Here is a 14,535-nt window from a genome sequence, read left to right as displayed (position 1 = left end):
TAAGATGGTCTCCAAACAAAATTAAGATGCACACACACCTTATTGCAGTTAAAATAAATCTGTAATGCAGCTCTACTCTTCCCTTACCTCTTCAAGAAGAATGATCAATTTACATAGCATTTCACCATGTAAGATTGGCTAACCTCAAATTGGGACCAAACACATATGAGAGAAATCTAAACATTCTGGGCTCAAATGTCGTAAAATGTCCAAATTGTAAAGGAACAAATGTACTTTTTCCAATGGTGAACAGGAGAACTGCTGCAGTTTGGGGCAGAGTATAAACTCCATTTTCTCTCGTCCTCCCCTTGCATTCTAGGAGACAGATAAGATGTTCCCAGAAAATTTAGAAGTAGCAAGAATTTAGGAATTTTGTAAAGGCTAGAAGCAGCAAGAAAAATTCCTGTATAGATCAGACCTACCCTAGAAAAAAATACCTTCTCCAAAGGGTTTGAGGTACTTCACTATTCATATCCATTCATGGCTGGATGTGTCTTTGAATGGAGCTTGTGTTGTATGAATTATTTTATTCTGATTCTCATCTCATATTCAGCTTCTCAATGGATACACTTCTGGATTACTCAACTACTATGTAGACATTCAAGACAATGCATGGATTTCAAGAACAGTGAATATAGGTCACACCTTCCTCCCCACCCCACCACAAAAGTTTACATTTATCACAACCCTTTGAAAACTAACTGTAAAAATGCCCAAACAGATTCAATTACAAATAGTGTTTTTAAAGTCAGATAGGCAGATGTGGTTTTTATTCACACAAACAAAAGCAAGAAATTAATTATTTGTTTTACAGTCAACTTATTTTGAGCTCATGGAAATAAATGCTGTTTAAGCTCCAAAGTATACTCAGATAATCAAATGAGGATGGGGGAGAGGCTATATAAATTTTTATTAAAACAAATAAATATTTCAATATGCAGCACTTTATTATTTGCTTCAGCCATTAGGCATCCTATTTTTTCATTAATTTCTTGATTTTATTCACATGAATCTATACTAGGCCTACCTTGAAATCTGTCTACCATTAAGACAGAAACAGTAAGTTTTTTTTAATTGTTAAAGCAAATGCTTATAAAGAAACAATATTTTTTAGTATCTGTGAGTTCTCTACAGGCTAACAGCCTTGGAACATTAGGTACAATTTCTGGTAGCCCCATTAAAGAAGAACATATTTAGGTAATGTAATAATTAGCCATTTTCCTCCCAACAGGTACTGCCTTATTTGATCTCATCTTAAACATATTATGAAGACAACACAATCCATTAGTGGATAACCTTTTAAGGAATTTTCTTTTAACTGGCTTTGAAATCAAATGCACTAGCCAAATGAGAGAGATCAACAACAGACCATTATATGTTAAAACATCTACATAATTAGTACGTATACAAAGAGGAACAGGCAGGATAAGGAATTTGCATCACTTTCAACTTTCTAATAAACTGAGCATCCCAGTACTTCATGGGAACAACAGAGTCTACTTAAAATAATAATTATAATCTTTTGGGAACAATAGACCATGACAATTTTCCTTTATTTCTAAACAATTATTTAGAGAAGATTACTGTTAACTGAAAGAAAGAGGGGAAAAAAAACTCATGTATTTACATTGGCACCAGCCCAATATTTCTGCACTTATCTGTCAGTAGCAGGGATACTTGCAGCGTGTAGTTTTGAAGCATCTCTATCGGGCAGATCAATTTGGGAATTGCTCTGGTTTTACTGTACTTCTGAGATATGTTTATAGTTAGAGGGAACAGTGCCTAAAGAGTTTCAACTTGCTACTATTCAATTTGTACTGGCTCACTGTTTGAGAATTGTAAACAGAACCACAAAATTGACCTTCCCTGATATTTAACACTGCCCTGAAAGTGTTCCCCTCCTTACTTTTATTCAAATTGAAGAAATATTCTACTACAGCAGATCTAAACAATACTAATGTATATTAATGCTAACTAATCTCAAGGCTAAATACACCTCTACCTCAGTAATACTCTGTCCTTGGAAGCCAAAAAATCTTACTGTGTTATAGGTGAAACCGTGTTATATTGAACCTGCTTTGACCCACCGGAGCGTGCAGCCCCACCCCCACCCCCCAGAGCACTGCTTTACTGCATTATATCCAAATTCGTGTCATATTGGGTGGCGTTATATCGAGGTAGCGGTGTACCAAGAAGAATAAATCTGTATTACTAGAACAACAGGTTGGCACATGAATACTGTGTGAGAAGATTATTCTGTCTCCTTCAGAAAACACAAAGTGCTGTACCTGAGTAAATTTCTTATTTACCCTGGGTACACTTCAAGAAATCTAATTGCTTGTATAACATACTATGAAAAGGCTCATACAATGGCATCAACACAAAGCACAGGAGCCTGGACTCATTTTAATACATTAGTAGTTAAAACGTTTATTTTATTTTAATGTCTTAAATATCATAACCAATGCCCTGAATATAAGATTTTGTTGGGGGAAAAAAATCCATAGGATCTTGCTTGAAAGAACATCCAAGAACTTGCACTGTGATTGAGTAGCCAAATTCATTGCTTTTACTGAACAGAGAAAAATACCAAGCCATGACTAAGCCTAGTCCATTACTTTGACCTTTTGACACCCTCTTTGCATCCCTCCACTGGCTCCCCCTTCTCCATTGTATTAAACATAAGCTACTGGTCTTCACTTTCAAGGCCCTTTGCAACCTATCCCCCATCCTACCGATCCGCTCTCATTCACTACCAACATATCAATATCCACCTCCAATCAGCCACAATGGCAGCCTCCATTACCCACTTTGAACATTTTCAATCAAGCATCTTTATGCTTTCTCCCATGCCATCTCTCACATTGGGGGAAACCTCTCTATTAACATCTGCAAAGTGTCCTCATTATTCTCCTTCAAATCCCTCTTTAAAACTTGCCTTTGCCATGATGTCTACAAAAATCTTGACAAAGGCTGATGGTGTGTCAAGACCACTGCCTATCATGTTGACTCCTGGCACTCCTCATGTGTTGTCTCTTGTCTTGTACCTCGATTTTAATCTCTTTGGGTAGGGACTGTCATTTATTCTGTGTTTGTACAGCACCTAGCACCATGACTTGGGCCCCTATGTGCTATGGTAAGGAATTGCTTTCTTAAGAAATGAATACAAATAAGAAAGGAGAAAGGAGAGAAAGAAGTTGTATTCAACCTATTAAATAGTTTCACCTCATAAAAGCAGCATGACATCTTTTTGTTTAATATACTCGGTCAAAGCTGTTTAATCTAAATCGGTGTGCAATATTTTCTGTTATTCTGATAATCTATTGACAAATAAATAGAACCTTTCTAAAGTCTAATAACTAGCAAAACTATTTCTAAGTAAAAACTATTTATTAAGTAAATCAAAGTGGTTCTATACTGACAATACTTAAAAGATTCATATAGCTTGTTTGAAGAGAAGGAAGTTGTGACTAAAAAGCATGTCTGAGAATCAGGAGATCTGGATTCACATTCCCATCGCTGCCAAAGACTTACCTTGGGCAAGTCCATGAATCAGTCTGAGGGCCCATAAAATGAAAGACTCATCTACCTACCATAACTGTTCATAAAAATTTGATTTCCTGGAAGTTGCAATAGAAGAGTGTTACCAAACTTCCACCTATCCTGCTCTTGCTTTTTCCCTCCCAGCTGATTCACAGAAAGATCTATGGGTCAAATCTGAGATCTTGACTCAGTTCTCTCTCAGACAATGGGAGTAAGTACCAAGTAAAAACCTCAGATTTGGCCACATGAATCCTAGCACACTGGCGGAAGGAAAGAAACGATAGTTCATCATGGATGAACTGGGTGTTGCCAACATTTAGACTGTCTGGGAACCTGAAAATAAACTAATTGCTTGGGGGGTGGGGGCGGCTCACCAAAATAAATCACCCAGAATAAAGAAAACATCCCCTCTCTCTGATTGTGAACACTGTATAAGAAAGAAATTCCCCTATGTTAGCACACTCTTCTTAAGTATACACAGCAATGGGACCATTAGTTTAACAGATCACCATTTAAGAAAACATATTCCTTGTCAGTGTGCTTGTGTAAACTTAAATAGCATGCACAGGCCTATTTCTCACTCCCTTAGCTGTAGCATAATTATCTTCTCTCTATGCCTGACCAGAAGCTATTAATGTAATAAGCATATAGAGGGTCTCTCTCTGTATGTGTAAGGTTTAATGTGAATATCTAAAAAGCTTAAGACTAAAGGGAAAACTCTCCTAATTACTATGAATACACCCACAGTAAACAGTAATTATTTAGCTATTTTTTAATTGACACAGTACTATGTAATATGACTAAAATAACTAAAATTAGGGCAATGGCAGATCCAACCACTACATATAGCAATTACGGGGTATTTTTGGCTGTTTGTGATGTTGTTAATCTCATCCCTTTAATTATGCCCACTTTTCTTATGCCACCCACAGGACCATTTTTAAGATTCTTGTTCCACTAAAGGATTAGCTTTTAGAGTGATTAGTTAATTAATTTCACTTGGACATGATACTACGTAGAGAGGTAAAGAAAAATAATGCAACAAGATCTATATGAAAATTTTAGTATTTACAGTCTACTATTTGAATTTAGATAGCCTCTGTCAAATCAAGTAGTTCAAACTCTGATCATCATCAATTTTAAAAATAAATTTGGAAAGGAATTTACTCTCGATTTTAATTGCTTATTTCAGGATATTTTCTTTTCCTTAAGAATCTACTCTTTTGGCCCCAAAAGGTATCTTTCACACAAATCAGCAAAGGAAAAGTATAAGCAATCGTCTAAAATACAATTCTAAACAATGAAGTAAAATTTTTAAAGGAAGTCCTATCAAAGGGGTTCTTACTAACAGGAAGAGGGATCTATCTAAACTCCTGACCTCCTCGGCTTTTTAGTCTATTCTATGAATATAGTATATGATAATTAAACATCATAGAACCATAGGACTGGAAGAGACTTCAAGAGGTCATCTAGTCTAGTCCCCTGCACTCAAGGCAGGACTAAGTATTATCTAGACCATCCCTGACAGGTGTTTGTCCAACTTGCTCTTAAAAATCCCCACTAATGGAGATTCCACAACCTCCCTAGGCAATTTATTTCAGCGCTTAACTGCTCTGACAGTTAGGAAGTTTTTCCTAATGTCCAGCCTAAACCATACAGTTGAGCCCACTCTATCTGACAACTCAAGAGTTCAAAAGGTTTGTTCAGTATCCACCAGGAAACACATTATTTCCAATCCCAGTAAAATCTCAGACCTGGGTGACCGCTACTTACACTTTTCTGAAACTTATTACTGGAAATAAAAAAAAATATTAATTAGAAAAAGAACTAGCATCTCCTGAAATCAGAGTTGTTAGATTACACAACTGATCACCTGATGGCATATTATATCCCATATTAGTAAAGTCTCTTCAATATCACACTGCTCTGTTCTTACAGAAAAAATAAAACCAATATGTAATATTAATCAGTGTTCATCCAAAACTGGGCAATAGATTATTAGGTGATTATTTATAACCTTGTGTTTTAAAATAAAAGGGTCCTGACACAACAGAAGATAGTTTGCAATCAACTGTTCCACTGTGACTCCAATGAGAAGGATGGGGAAAAAAACTGCAGGCTTTAAAAATTTTATAAACTAATGTGCAACCGAGAGAGAAATGTGCACTTTAATTCACTCATCACTACTTCTGTCTAAACAGACATCCTAAATGCACTGAATATCAGCAATATTTGTGTTTAAATAAAAGAAAATTAAGTGCAGCAATCAGTGCCCCCTACCCTAATAGCTCTATGAAGACTGGAAGCCATTTTAGGCATGTACCACCCCTCTTTGTTCATTCTGTAAAGGGCCAAGCATATCTATGGTTCTAAATACAAATATTAAAATGGTGACATATGAAGTTTGGGTCTAATGTTGTAAAAGTGATGTTTTGTGATCCATGTTTAGTGACGCTCAATGGCATGTATATCATAGCTGTTCAGTTTAAAGTAGAGGGTTTTGTAACTGCCAGCCCTGAAAACCCACCATGAGACATGGAAGGCATACTGGGGTATTTCTTGCTCATGCTTCATTACCAGCAATAAAGCTACTACAATTGGAATTCAGTTAACAAGTCTGTTGATGATGCACGAGTCATAATAAAATCCAGCCCATGCTCCCTTAGATGTCATGATTTTGCAGGGATAAAAGGAGTAAACAACAGTAAAAACTTATTTTAGTCACTCAAGTCAGCAGAAAGACAGATCATCTTTTGGTTAAGAAATTTTTACTCTGTTCATGTCGGCACTTTGAGCAGCTATGCTGAATATTGCAACCCCCGACCCTCCCTGAAGAGGGAGATGGGCTATCCCTGCCTCTGTTTCTCTGAGGCTCAGGGAAGGGAAAGAAATTCCTAGGCTAAGTTACTTCATAGGGAAAAAAATTCTTAGAATGTGTTAGAAAAGAATCTCCATGAACTCTGAGAATCAGGAGAAGAGGAATGGATTCTGGGCCCTCTTATCTCCAACCAGACAGAAGGATGACAAAGAGAATGAACCCTTCCACTCTTCCCACACACACCCAAACTGCACAGATAGCATGGAGCGGAGGTGACAGAAGAGACGAGATCATCAAGGTAGCTCCAACCAAACACCAAGACTGGTACCCTCATTTCTGAGAGAGGCCCCAAATCCAAACGTGTGTGAATGCCAATTTGAGACAACCTTGAATTTCCCTTAATAAGTTTCCATGAAGAATCAATGTTTGTCAGTACTTCAATTAGATGGTGTTTCATTGGCAACTAACATCTAAATAAATCAGTTCAGTTTCAATTGCTACGGGTAGAACTGTGCCAAGCTCACTGTTATTGGTTCCCATACTTGCAATTAACCATTGACAGCAGGTTCATTTCACAAGCCCTTCAAGGTTGGTTGTATTCTTAGGTTTCTCCAAAACTTCCATCATTCACTGTAAAACTGGAAAATTTCATCATCCGGTTTTTCAACCAAGACCCAGTTTTCCCTAGAGCGGTCTTTTAGGAGAGGGGTAGCCCAGTGGCCTTCACCTCATTGCCCTCCCCTCTCCTCAGATAGTATCTGAATAGCCTGCTCCTTTTGTCATTAGCCTGTGAATTAGAGGCCAGGTACAACAGGGCCTCTGCCCCCAGATCCAACCATTAACTTCTGTGTATCAAATCCCCTTTCTGCAACAGAACTGGGAGATGTTTCTCCATCCCAGCTATTGTCACCTTTCTGGTCCTTGCTTCACGCTGGACTATATCACCTATGCCAGGAACATACTGGGTATCCTTGTTCAGGGAAGGGGAGCAGGTCTGCCTTGCTGGACAACTTAAAACACTGTATGGAAACAGAAGGCCTACTGATGAGTTCTCGGAGGTGCCACAGAATGATAGAATTAGTTGGAATGGAGGAGGGAAGAGACCTTATATATCTTGCTTTGGGTTTTTAACTGAAAGTTTTACCTGGTTCTACAGTAAGACACTATGTAAATACTCAGAGACAGACTGTGCACCATGCAATACACAGATTATTTTATTATTCAGTTAGCATTTAAAGTGTGGGGATATTCTTAAAGTACTGTTTTAGAAGTTCTTTCAGAATGTATATACAGATCTAGAATCATGTAAATGTAGTGATAAAACAAAGAGTACAGCAAGAATTTAGAATTAAGGGCTGGCTCACAGATGTATTATAACTGTGCTCTCATTTGGTAGAAAGTCTAACAGGTTCCTCCTTGACCTGCTTCACAGCAGAACACTTCATAAAAAAAGTATTTTTAGGTCTGCATGAAAGTGCAAGAGTTAGTAGAGTGAGGAAGAGTTGAACAATCCGAGGCTTTTTTTTTTTTTGGAGGGGAGGGTAAGAGAGGCCTATTTGTATCAGGAAAGTGAAAACTTGATAAATATGATCAACTGAATGCACAGGTATTAGTTAAATACATTTTTAGAAGAGGAATAAGAAAACATTTTATAAGTAATCTAGCATGTACTGGGCCAGACACAAATATAAATATAAGGAGAGAGAGAGAGAAACAATTGTGCATTGACAAGGAAATAGGCCAGATGATTTAAGTTCTTTTCAATCTCAAGTTTGTGATACAATAGAGACCGTTTTCTTTTGTAAAATATGTCAGTGTATGAATACTTAAAGCTTATGAACAGATCTGCTAAGCCTGTTTCCTGCTTTCTTTGTGTTACTCTTACAGATAGCAAGACAGAGAGGGAGCAATATCTAAAGAAGATTTAAACAAACACACACGAAAATATGTAAAGAAAATATTTTAAAATATTTCACTAACCACATTTAGACCAACAGCAATGATGTGACTCAAAGTGACAAGACTGGGAGTTGAACAGAGGTAGTCATAAACCTCTATAAACAATTCTTACTCAGTGTGACAGAGACACACCAGACTTTATAGCAGTAGATATCCCTAAAACACATCCCAAAGTCTCAGCATTCAGATTGCTGGTTTTTGTTGATATGTGGCACAATCTTTAACTTTACTTAAAATTTGCTTTTTTGTAGTCAACTTTTACTCTTGACTACAAAATGAAAAGGCCATTACTGTATTACTAAATGGGAGCTAACCAGTAAAAAAAATAAAAAAATAAAAAAAAATGGCAGTTACACAAACCTGTCTCTTAAAGAGTGCAGTATGAAATAGGCTATCTGTATAGATTACATGTACTCCAGATAAAGGTTAAATATTTGATAGACAGCTGAAACAGTATAAAAAGAAAAACTGAGGAGTATATTGGGGAGGGAAAGTAATAAATAGTATTCAACAAAAGAACAAAAAAACAACACGGACTCAAAAGGTACAGAACTGTACTCTAAGATACGTAAATCCAAGCAGCTGCAAGTACCAAATAACCTAAGTTTTGTAAAGTGGACAACAATGAAACCAGGAAGTACTGGAGAGTATTTTAAATTAGAAAGATTTATATATACTCTAAATTCAACAACTATGTTTGGTAAACACAGTATTTAAGTCCTTTACAGCGTGGAGAGACGAGTCGAGACAAAACCTTCAGAACAAGATTACACATAACCACAGCAGAACTTGGAAAGGATTTTTACCTTTGTGTGCGACGCAGCCTGTTTCCACTCCTCAAATGAGGCAAGGTATAGTTTGAGAGGACAGTCCAAATATTTGGATCAGACATATCCATTCCCTTCTTTTCAGTTCACTAAAAGTTCAAAGACATGATACCAAAAAAGAAAAAAAGAACCCAATTATCTGATCACTCACTGCAAAAATGTGTTAACATTAACTCTGATCTCAAGAGAAACTTCTTAGTGTAGCTGAGAAGCAGTGCTCTGTTGGGTTATCTAATTAGTATACAACTGCTTCCCCAAAGAGTCTGTAAACTTTTCCTTTCTAACATGGGCACTGCCTGGCTATAAACAATAATTACAATAGTTTAGCCCCATGTTCTGCTGAAAACGCTGTCTCTGTGTGTGTGATTCAGCCCAAGGTACTTTGTCATCTGTTTGGCAGATACCATTCAGATCTACCCAGAGGGGGAGTAGCACATTTTATAACTTTCAACACATCCCTTTATTTATATTATTTTAAAAAATAAATTGTCTGGTTTACAAACAAACAATCTTACCAATAATATGTTTACTTTCTATTTTCCTTTTACAAAACAAATATTTTGAAAAAGAAAAGTTCCATTCACTTCCTCTCACCCCCACAAACAGTTTTAGAAATAAGCTAATCTTTGACAGTCTTTTCCAAGCTTAAACCTGTCACCTTTGATCTCCTCTTGCTGTTTACCAAGGGGCTGAGAATGAAGTTGAGAGCTCCTGTACTACAGAAAACGAAAAGATTGTGCATTCTTTAATCTTTTCATCACAGTTAAACATTTCATACACCACTTTAGGCAGCAGTGATATAATACAACATGCAGCAATGTGCGCACGCATTCTCACACACTTCCTTTGTGGGTCATTCTGAAGTTTAGAGTAGAAACAACAGCTTCAAGTATATATTGTACTTACAAAGACGAGTATGTTTCAGTAGGAGGTACAGAAGTGTGCAACTCACGAGTACCTTAAGTAGTGAGCTACTACACCCTGCTGACAGTCAAGACCCATAATTTGGCATAGCTAACATACACACTGTTCTACAAAAACACAAGCCACATACATTCTACCTTAAATCAGGCCACGTCTAGACTACGCGCCATATCGGCGCGTTAAAATCGATTGCTCGGGGATCGATATATCACATCTAATCTAGACGTGGTAGTAATCAATAACTTCAGTAAGGGCTGGTCTACACTACGGGGTAAAATCGATTTTAGATACGCAATTTCAGCTACGTGAATAACGTAGCTGAAGTCAAATATCTAAAATGGATTTACTCACCCGTCCTCACCGCGCGGGATCGATGTCCGCGGCTCGCCATGTCGATTCCGGAACTCCGTTGGGGTTGGTGGAGTTCCGGAATCGATATAAGCGCCGTCAGGGATCGATATATCCCGTCTAGATTAGACGCGATATATCGATCCCCGAGCAATCGATTTTAACGCGCCGATACGGCGCGTAGTCTAGACGTGGCCTAAGTGGTGCTTATACGTTCAAGTCTATCCCAACAAACATGATATTACAGGTACCTAATTAATTATTTTCAGCATGGCTGCCTGCAACTACATACACCAGATTTTTAATATGAAAAGCTGTGGCATCTGTCATGGGGTGGATGTGCAACATACTGATAGTGTGGGATTGGAGCCAGCAGCCTTTCCTATCTACCATCTCCTCTTTTGACATGAAAAACAGACATATTGCAGTGCAGTGGGACTGAAGGGAAGAAGAAAAAAAAAAGTATTTAATGACCAGTTCCCTCTCAGTGTTGACATGGTTCGCAGTCCCTTTGATGTATTGTTCAACTTCTACCCTGCAGGCCACTGCATCCTGCTTTACTTCTACCTCTCCTGGCCCTATACTCTGCCCTCCATTTGGGATTTTCCACTTTCCTAGTTTTTCTTCACTATCTGCTTCTTGACCTTTACTTTTCTTTTCAGCCTAGATCTGGGATGTATGTTCTGGTTTTCCTCTTCTCTTCTCTACTTCCCATTCCCAAATTCTTTGATCCTGACACCACCCCCAGTCTCTCTCTCACCCTCCAGAGCCTTGTCTATACACTAGCATTTTTCTTTACATTTCCTACTGCTGTACTGGCAACCATACAAGTGTATACCATCTGCCAGCATCCACTAGTATTTATACAACAGTGCTGTTTAGATCTGCTCAGTACTGTCAATCCTAAGTGTTGAAAAATGATAAGCCAGGCTAACACAAAAGAAATAATTACATTAGCTTAAAAACAATGAGTTATAAAAAATATATACAACTGGGGTTATTTTCAGTCACATGTGGATCACATGTTCAGGCTTTTCTCTGCAACTCTTAGGACTAGAAATTTACTTTTTTATTAGTATTTAAAGGAAACTGAGATTCTCATGTAATCACACGAATCCAGAAGCTGTAGCTTTAAGAAAAAACTCTTTCATTGTTGTAATTTCCAGCTCACTTTGAGGCTGGGACTGATTTGGCTGCTGATTACTCAGGCAGCTATGGTGCACCTGCTATCACTGCTGCAGCTAGTGCCAGGACTAGTTCCCACTAGCATCCTCCCACCAATATTCACTAGGAGTGTACCCATTATGTAGTACTCAGACATACACCTGAATGCCATTCCAGTGATAGCACATGAGGAGGCTACTGCAGCCAATAGTGAGAGTTCTGCAGCCCATTTTTTCCCTTGCTAGTGCCTGCCTGCTAAGCTCCACTCTGTAGTTTAAACAGCTGGTACTAGGGAGGAATGCCTGCAGCACCTCTTTCAACCCCAAAATCCTACCACTACACATGGAAATCTCTCAACCTGGCTCCCTTTTCATGTCCCAAGGAGATTCACTCCACCTATGATGCCATGTTGTGTGCAGCTCTATGCATGACCTTTTACTTGGTATTTAATACATTAACATGCATATTTAAAAATAATGAGTCCATAACCATAAAATTGAGCTTAAAAAGAGAACTGCATGGATTTAGCATTGGTGAAAGGCATTGGCTCAACAATCCTGGCAAACGAAGTCCACTGTTTATCATGAGGACAAGTGTCTGACATACACTGCCATATAAGCAAGTCTCTTACTAGGGAGAGAAGACTAACTATAAGTAATTGAGAAAGTTCAGTCTCCATGACCCAAATGTTCTCTGTACTGAGTCTGCCAATTGTGTCAACCATGGTAGTGATTTTTGGCCTCAGAGCTGGATCTGAGACCCATCAAACTAACCTCATTTAATGATGGCCATTAAACACAGGCACCATGAACAGATCTTCAGAGAGAGCTACATTCCACACAAACTTAATCTAGATTATGAAACTACTAGTCACAACAGATAACTACAAAATAACCATTTTCAGAATTAAGTGAATTTTGGATTCAAATTCAGAACTTCCTGAGGAAAACCAACACATCTACCACACCACAGCCAGACATTTAAACAAAACCCTATCAACAACTAATCAAGCTGCTTCTCCTATATGTAAGGAATCCAAATGACTTATTTCTATTTTTAAATACATGGCAAACAGTCAGATATTACAAGGACGAGGGCTTGCGCATATACATATAGATGAAGGAGTAGAGTAGAGAAAAGTGCAATGGAGCCAAAAGACAGTTATATGAATTTTAATGCTTGTGTAAGGTACCATAATGGAGAGCTCAAGTCCTCTTTCCTAAGAAAAAATACAGTGAGTTTAAGGGTGATGAAGTACAAGTATAAATAATGACCTGTTGATATACCTCTCAACTGTGACCTGGACAAGCCACTCTTGAAGTCCACCTATACCACAGAAGTCCAATAGTGCAGTTGATCCTGACATGCCATTTATTCCTGCTACATTTCGGTAAGCCCACTTTAAGCAGCTTTAAAAAAAATTAGTGCAGAGCATCCACAGACAACATTCACTCCATTTGTTGCTGTACCTGAGCATGGGGGCACCAACTATACAGTTTCTGGCACAGTTATCTGGAGCAGGCACCTGAGATGGTAATAAATGAATATTTATCAATATATTATTATATATATTCCCTCATAATAGATTTTGTCAACTTGGAATTAAGTTTGAAAAAACTTGGGAAAAAATCCCTTTAGAGAACATTAACATTTTCTCAAAAATACAACTGAAAATTTCAGGCCAAGTTTCCATGTCACAAAAACACCCCAAAAATTTGAAAACAAGAAAATACACAGTTAAGCTCACTCAACCTAGCTTAGCTCTTCCCCTGTAAAGCCACACTGAAAACAACCAGAAACTAAAATTACCTAGTAATTTATTAAATGTTTTACTGAGATAATGGATTACAAAAAGATGACATTCCATTTAAGCACAAAATATTAAATAAGATAGTACAAAAAGTAATCAGAAAAAAGATTATTCTATTTTCCTCCATATACGTACACTGGGAAGCTAAAAATGTCACCCTCAAGCCAGTAAAGATTCCCACGCAAGTAACCCACCATTCCTTTGAAGAAAATTAAGTGACCAAAAATAAACATACAAAGAAAAGCTTTAGCTGAGAAATATTCCCTAACAATGAAAAGTGCAAAAGCTCAGACTAGTTTCCCAGTGCTGATTTAGATATTGAAAACTAGATAGTTAAATCCAGACAAGCACACATTAAAAATGCATTGTAATAAGTTTATGGCTAGTAGAATTAAAGAAAATAGGAAGGAATTATTTAAATGCATCAGGAACAAATTAAATCCTAAGAGAGAGATAGGCCTAATATTAGATAAGGATGGTAAAATTCTCCATCATCATGCAGAAGAAGTACAAGGATTCAATAAATATTTCTGTTTCATACTTGGAAAGAAGAAGGATGATGTATTTATGTCTTAAATAACAAAGAAATACTTCTTAATCCATCAGTAAATAGGGGGAAAGTAAAATGGCAACTACAGAATTTAAATATTTTTAAATTGGCAGGATGTGATAGCATGCTGCTCAGCCAAAACAACTGGCTGAGCAGCTCTCAACTATTAATATTGATTTTCAACAAATCTTGAACACCTGGAAAGTTCCAGGGGCTGGAGAAAACCTAATATCATGGCAATATTTAAAAAAGGGTAAACAGAATGAGCCAGGCTGATTAACTTAACAGTGAACCCGGACAAATTCAAGGGAAGATCTATAAGGCACATGACCAGTAAAGAGTTCTTGGAGGCTAGCATAATTAATGTCAATGAATGTGGTTTTATGGAAAACTAGTCTTGTCAGACAAACCTGATGTCTCTTTCCATGAAATTACAAGTTTGGTTGATAAAGGTAACTGCTGATATAATATACTTAGATTTCTGTAAAGCATTTGACTTAGGGCTTGTCTGGCACTTAACAGTGCTGCAACTTTCTCACTCAGGGGTGTGAAAAAAAACTGTCTCCGAGTGCTGCAAGTTTCAGTGCTGTAA

General features: G+C 37.5%; 1 protein-coding gene across 5 annotated transcripts in view; it reads right to left on the bottom strand.

Annotated features, from left to right (window-relative positions):
- The window catches only part of MAST4 (microtubule associated serine/threonine kinase family member 4), a 474,263-nt gene that overhangs the window by 144,995 nt on the left and 314,733 nt on the right, over nt 1-14,535 (bottom strand). The window contains exon 1 of one of the 5 annotated variants that reach the window (XM_032805206.2): nt 9,127-9,500. The exons of the other annotated variants lie outside the window; for them this stretch is intronic. Within the exon in view, the coding sequence (XP_032661097.1) occupies nt 9,127-9,218 (92 nt within the window). The 5' untranslated portion in view covers nt 9,219-9,500. Of the gene's footprint in view, nt 1-9,126; nt 9,501-14,535 lie in introns of those variants that run through there. 5 annotated transcript variants of the gene reach the window in all.

This window comes from Chelonoidis abingdonii, chromosome 6 (assembly GCF_003597395.2).
Source record: "Chelonoidis abingdonii isolate Lonesome George chromosome 6, CheloAbing_2.0, whole genome shotgun sequence".
Classification (NCBI taxonomy): Eukaryota; Metazoa; Chordata; order Testudines; family Testudinidae; genus Chelonoidis; species Chelonoidis abingdonii.
This window is presented reverse-complemented; position numbering and strand designations above follow the sequence as displayed.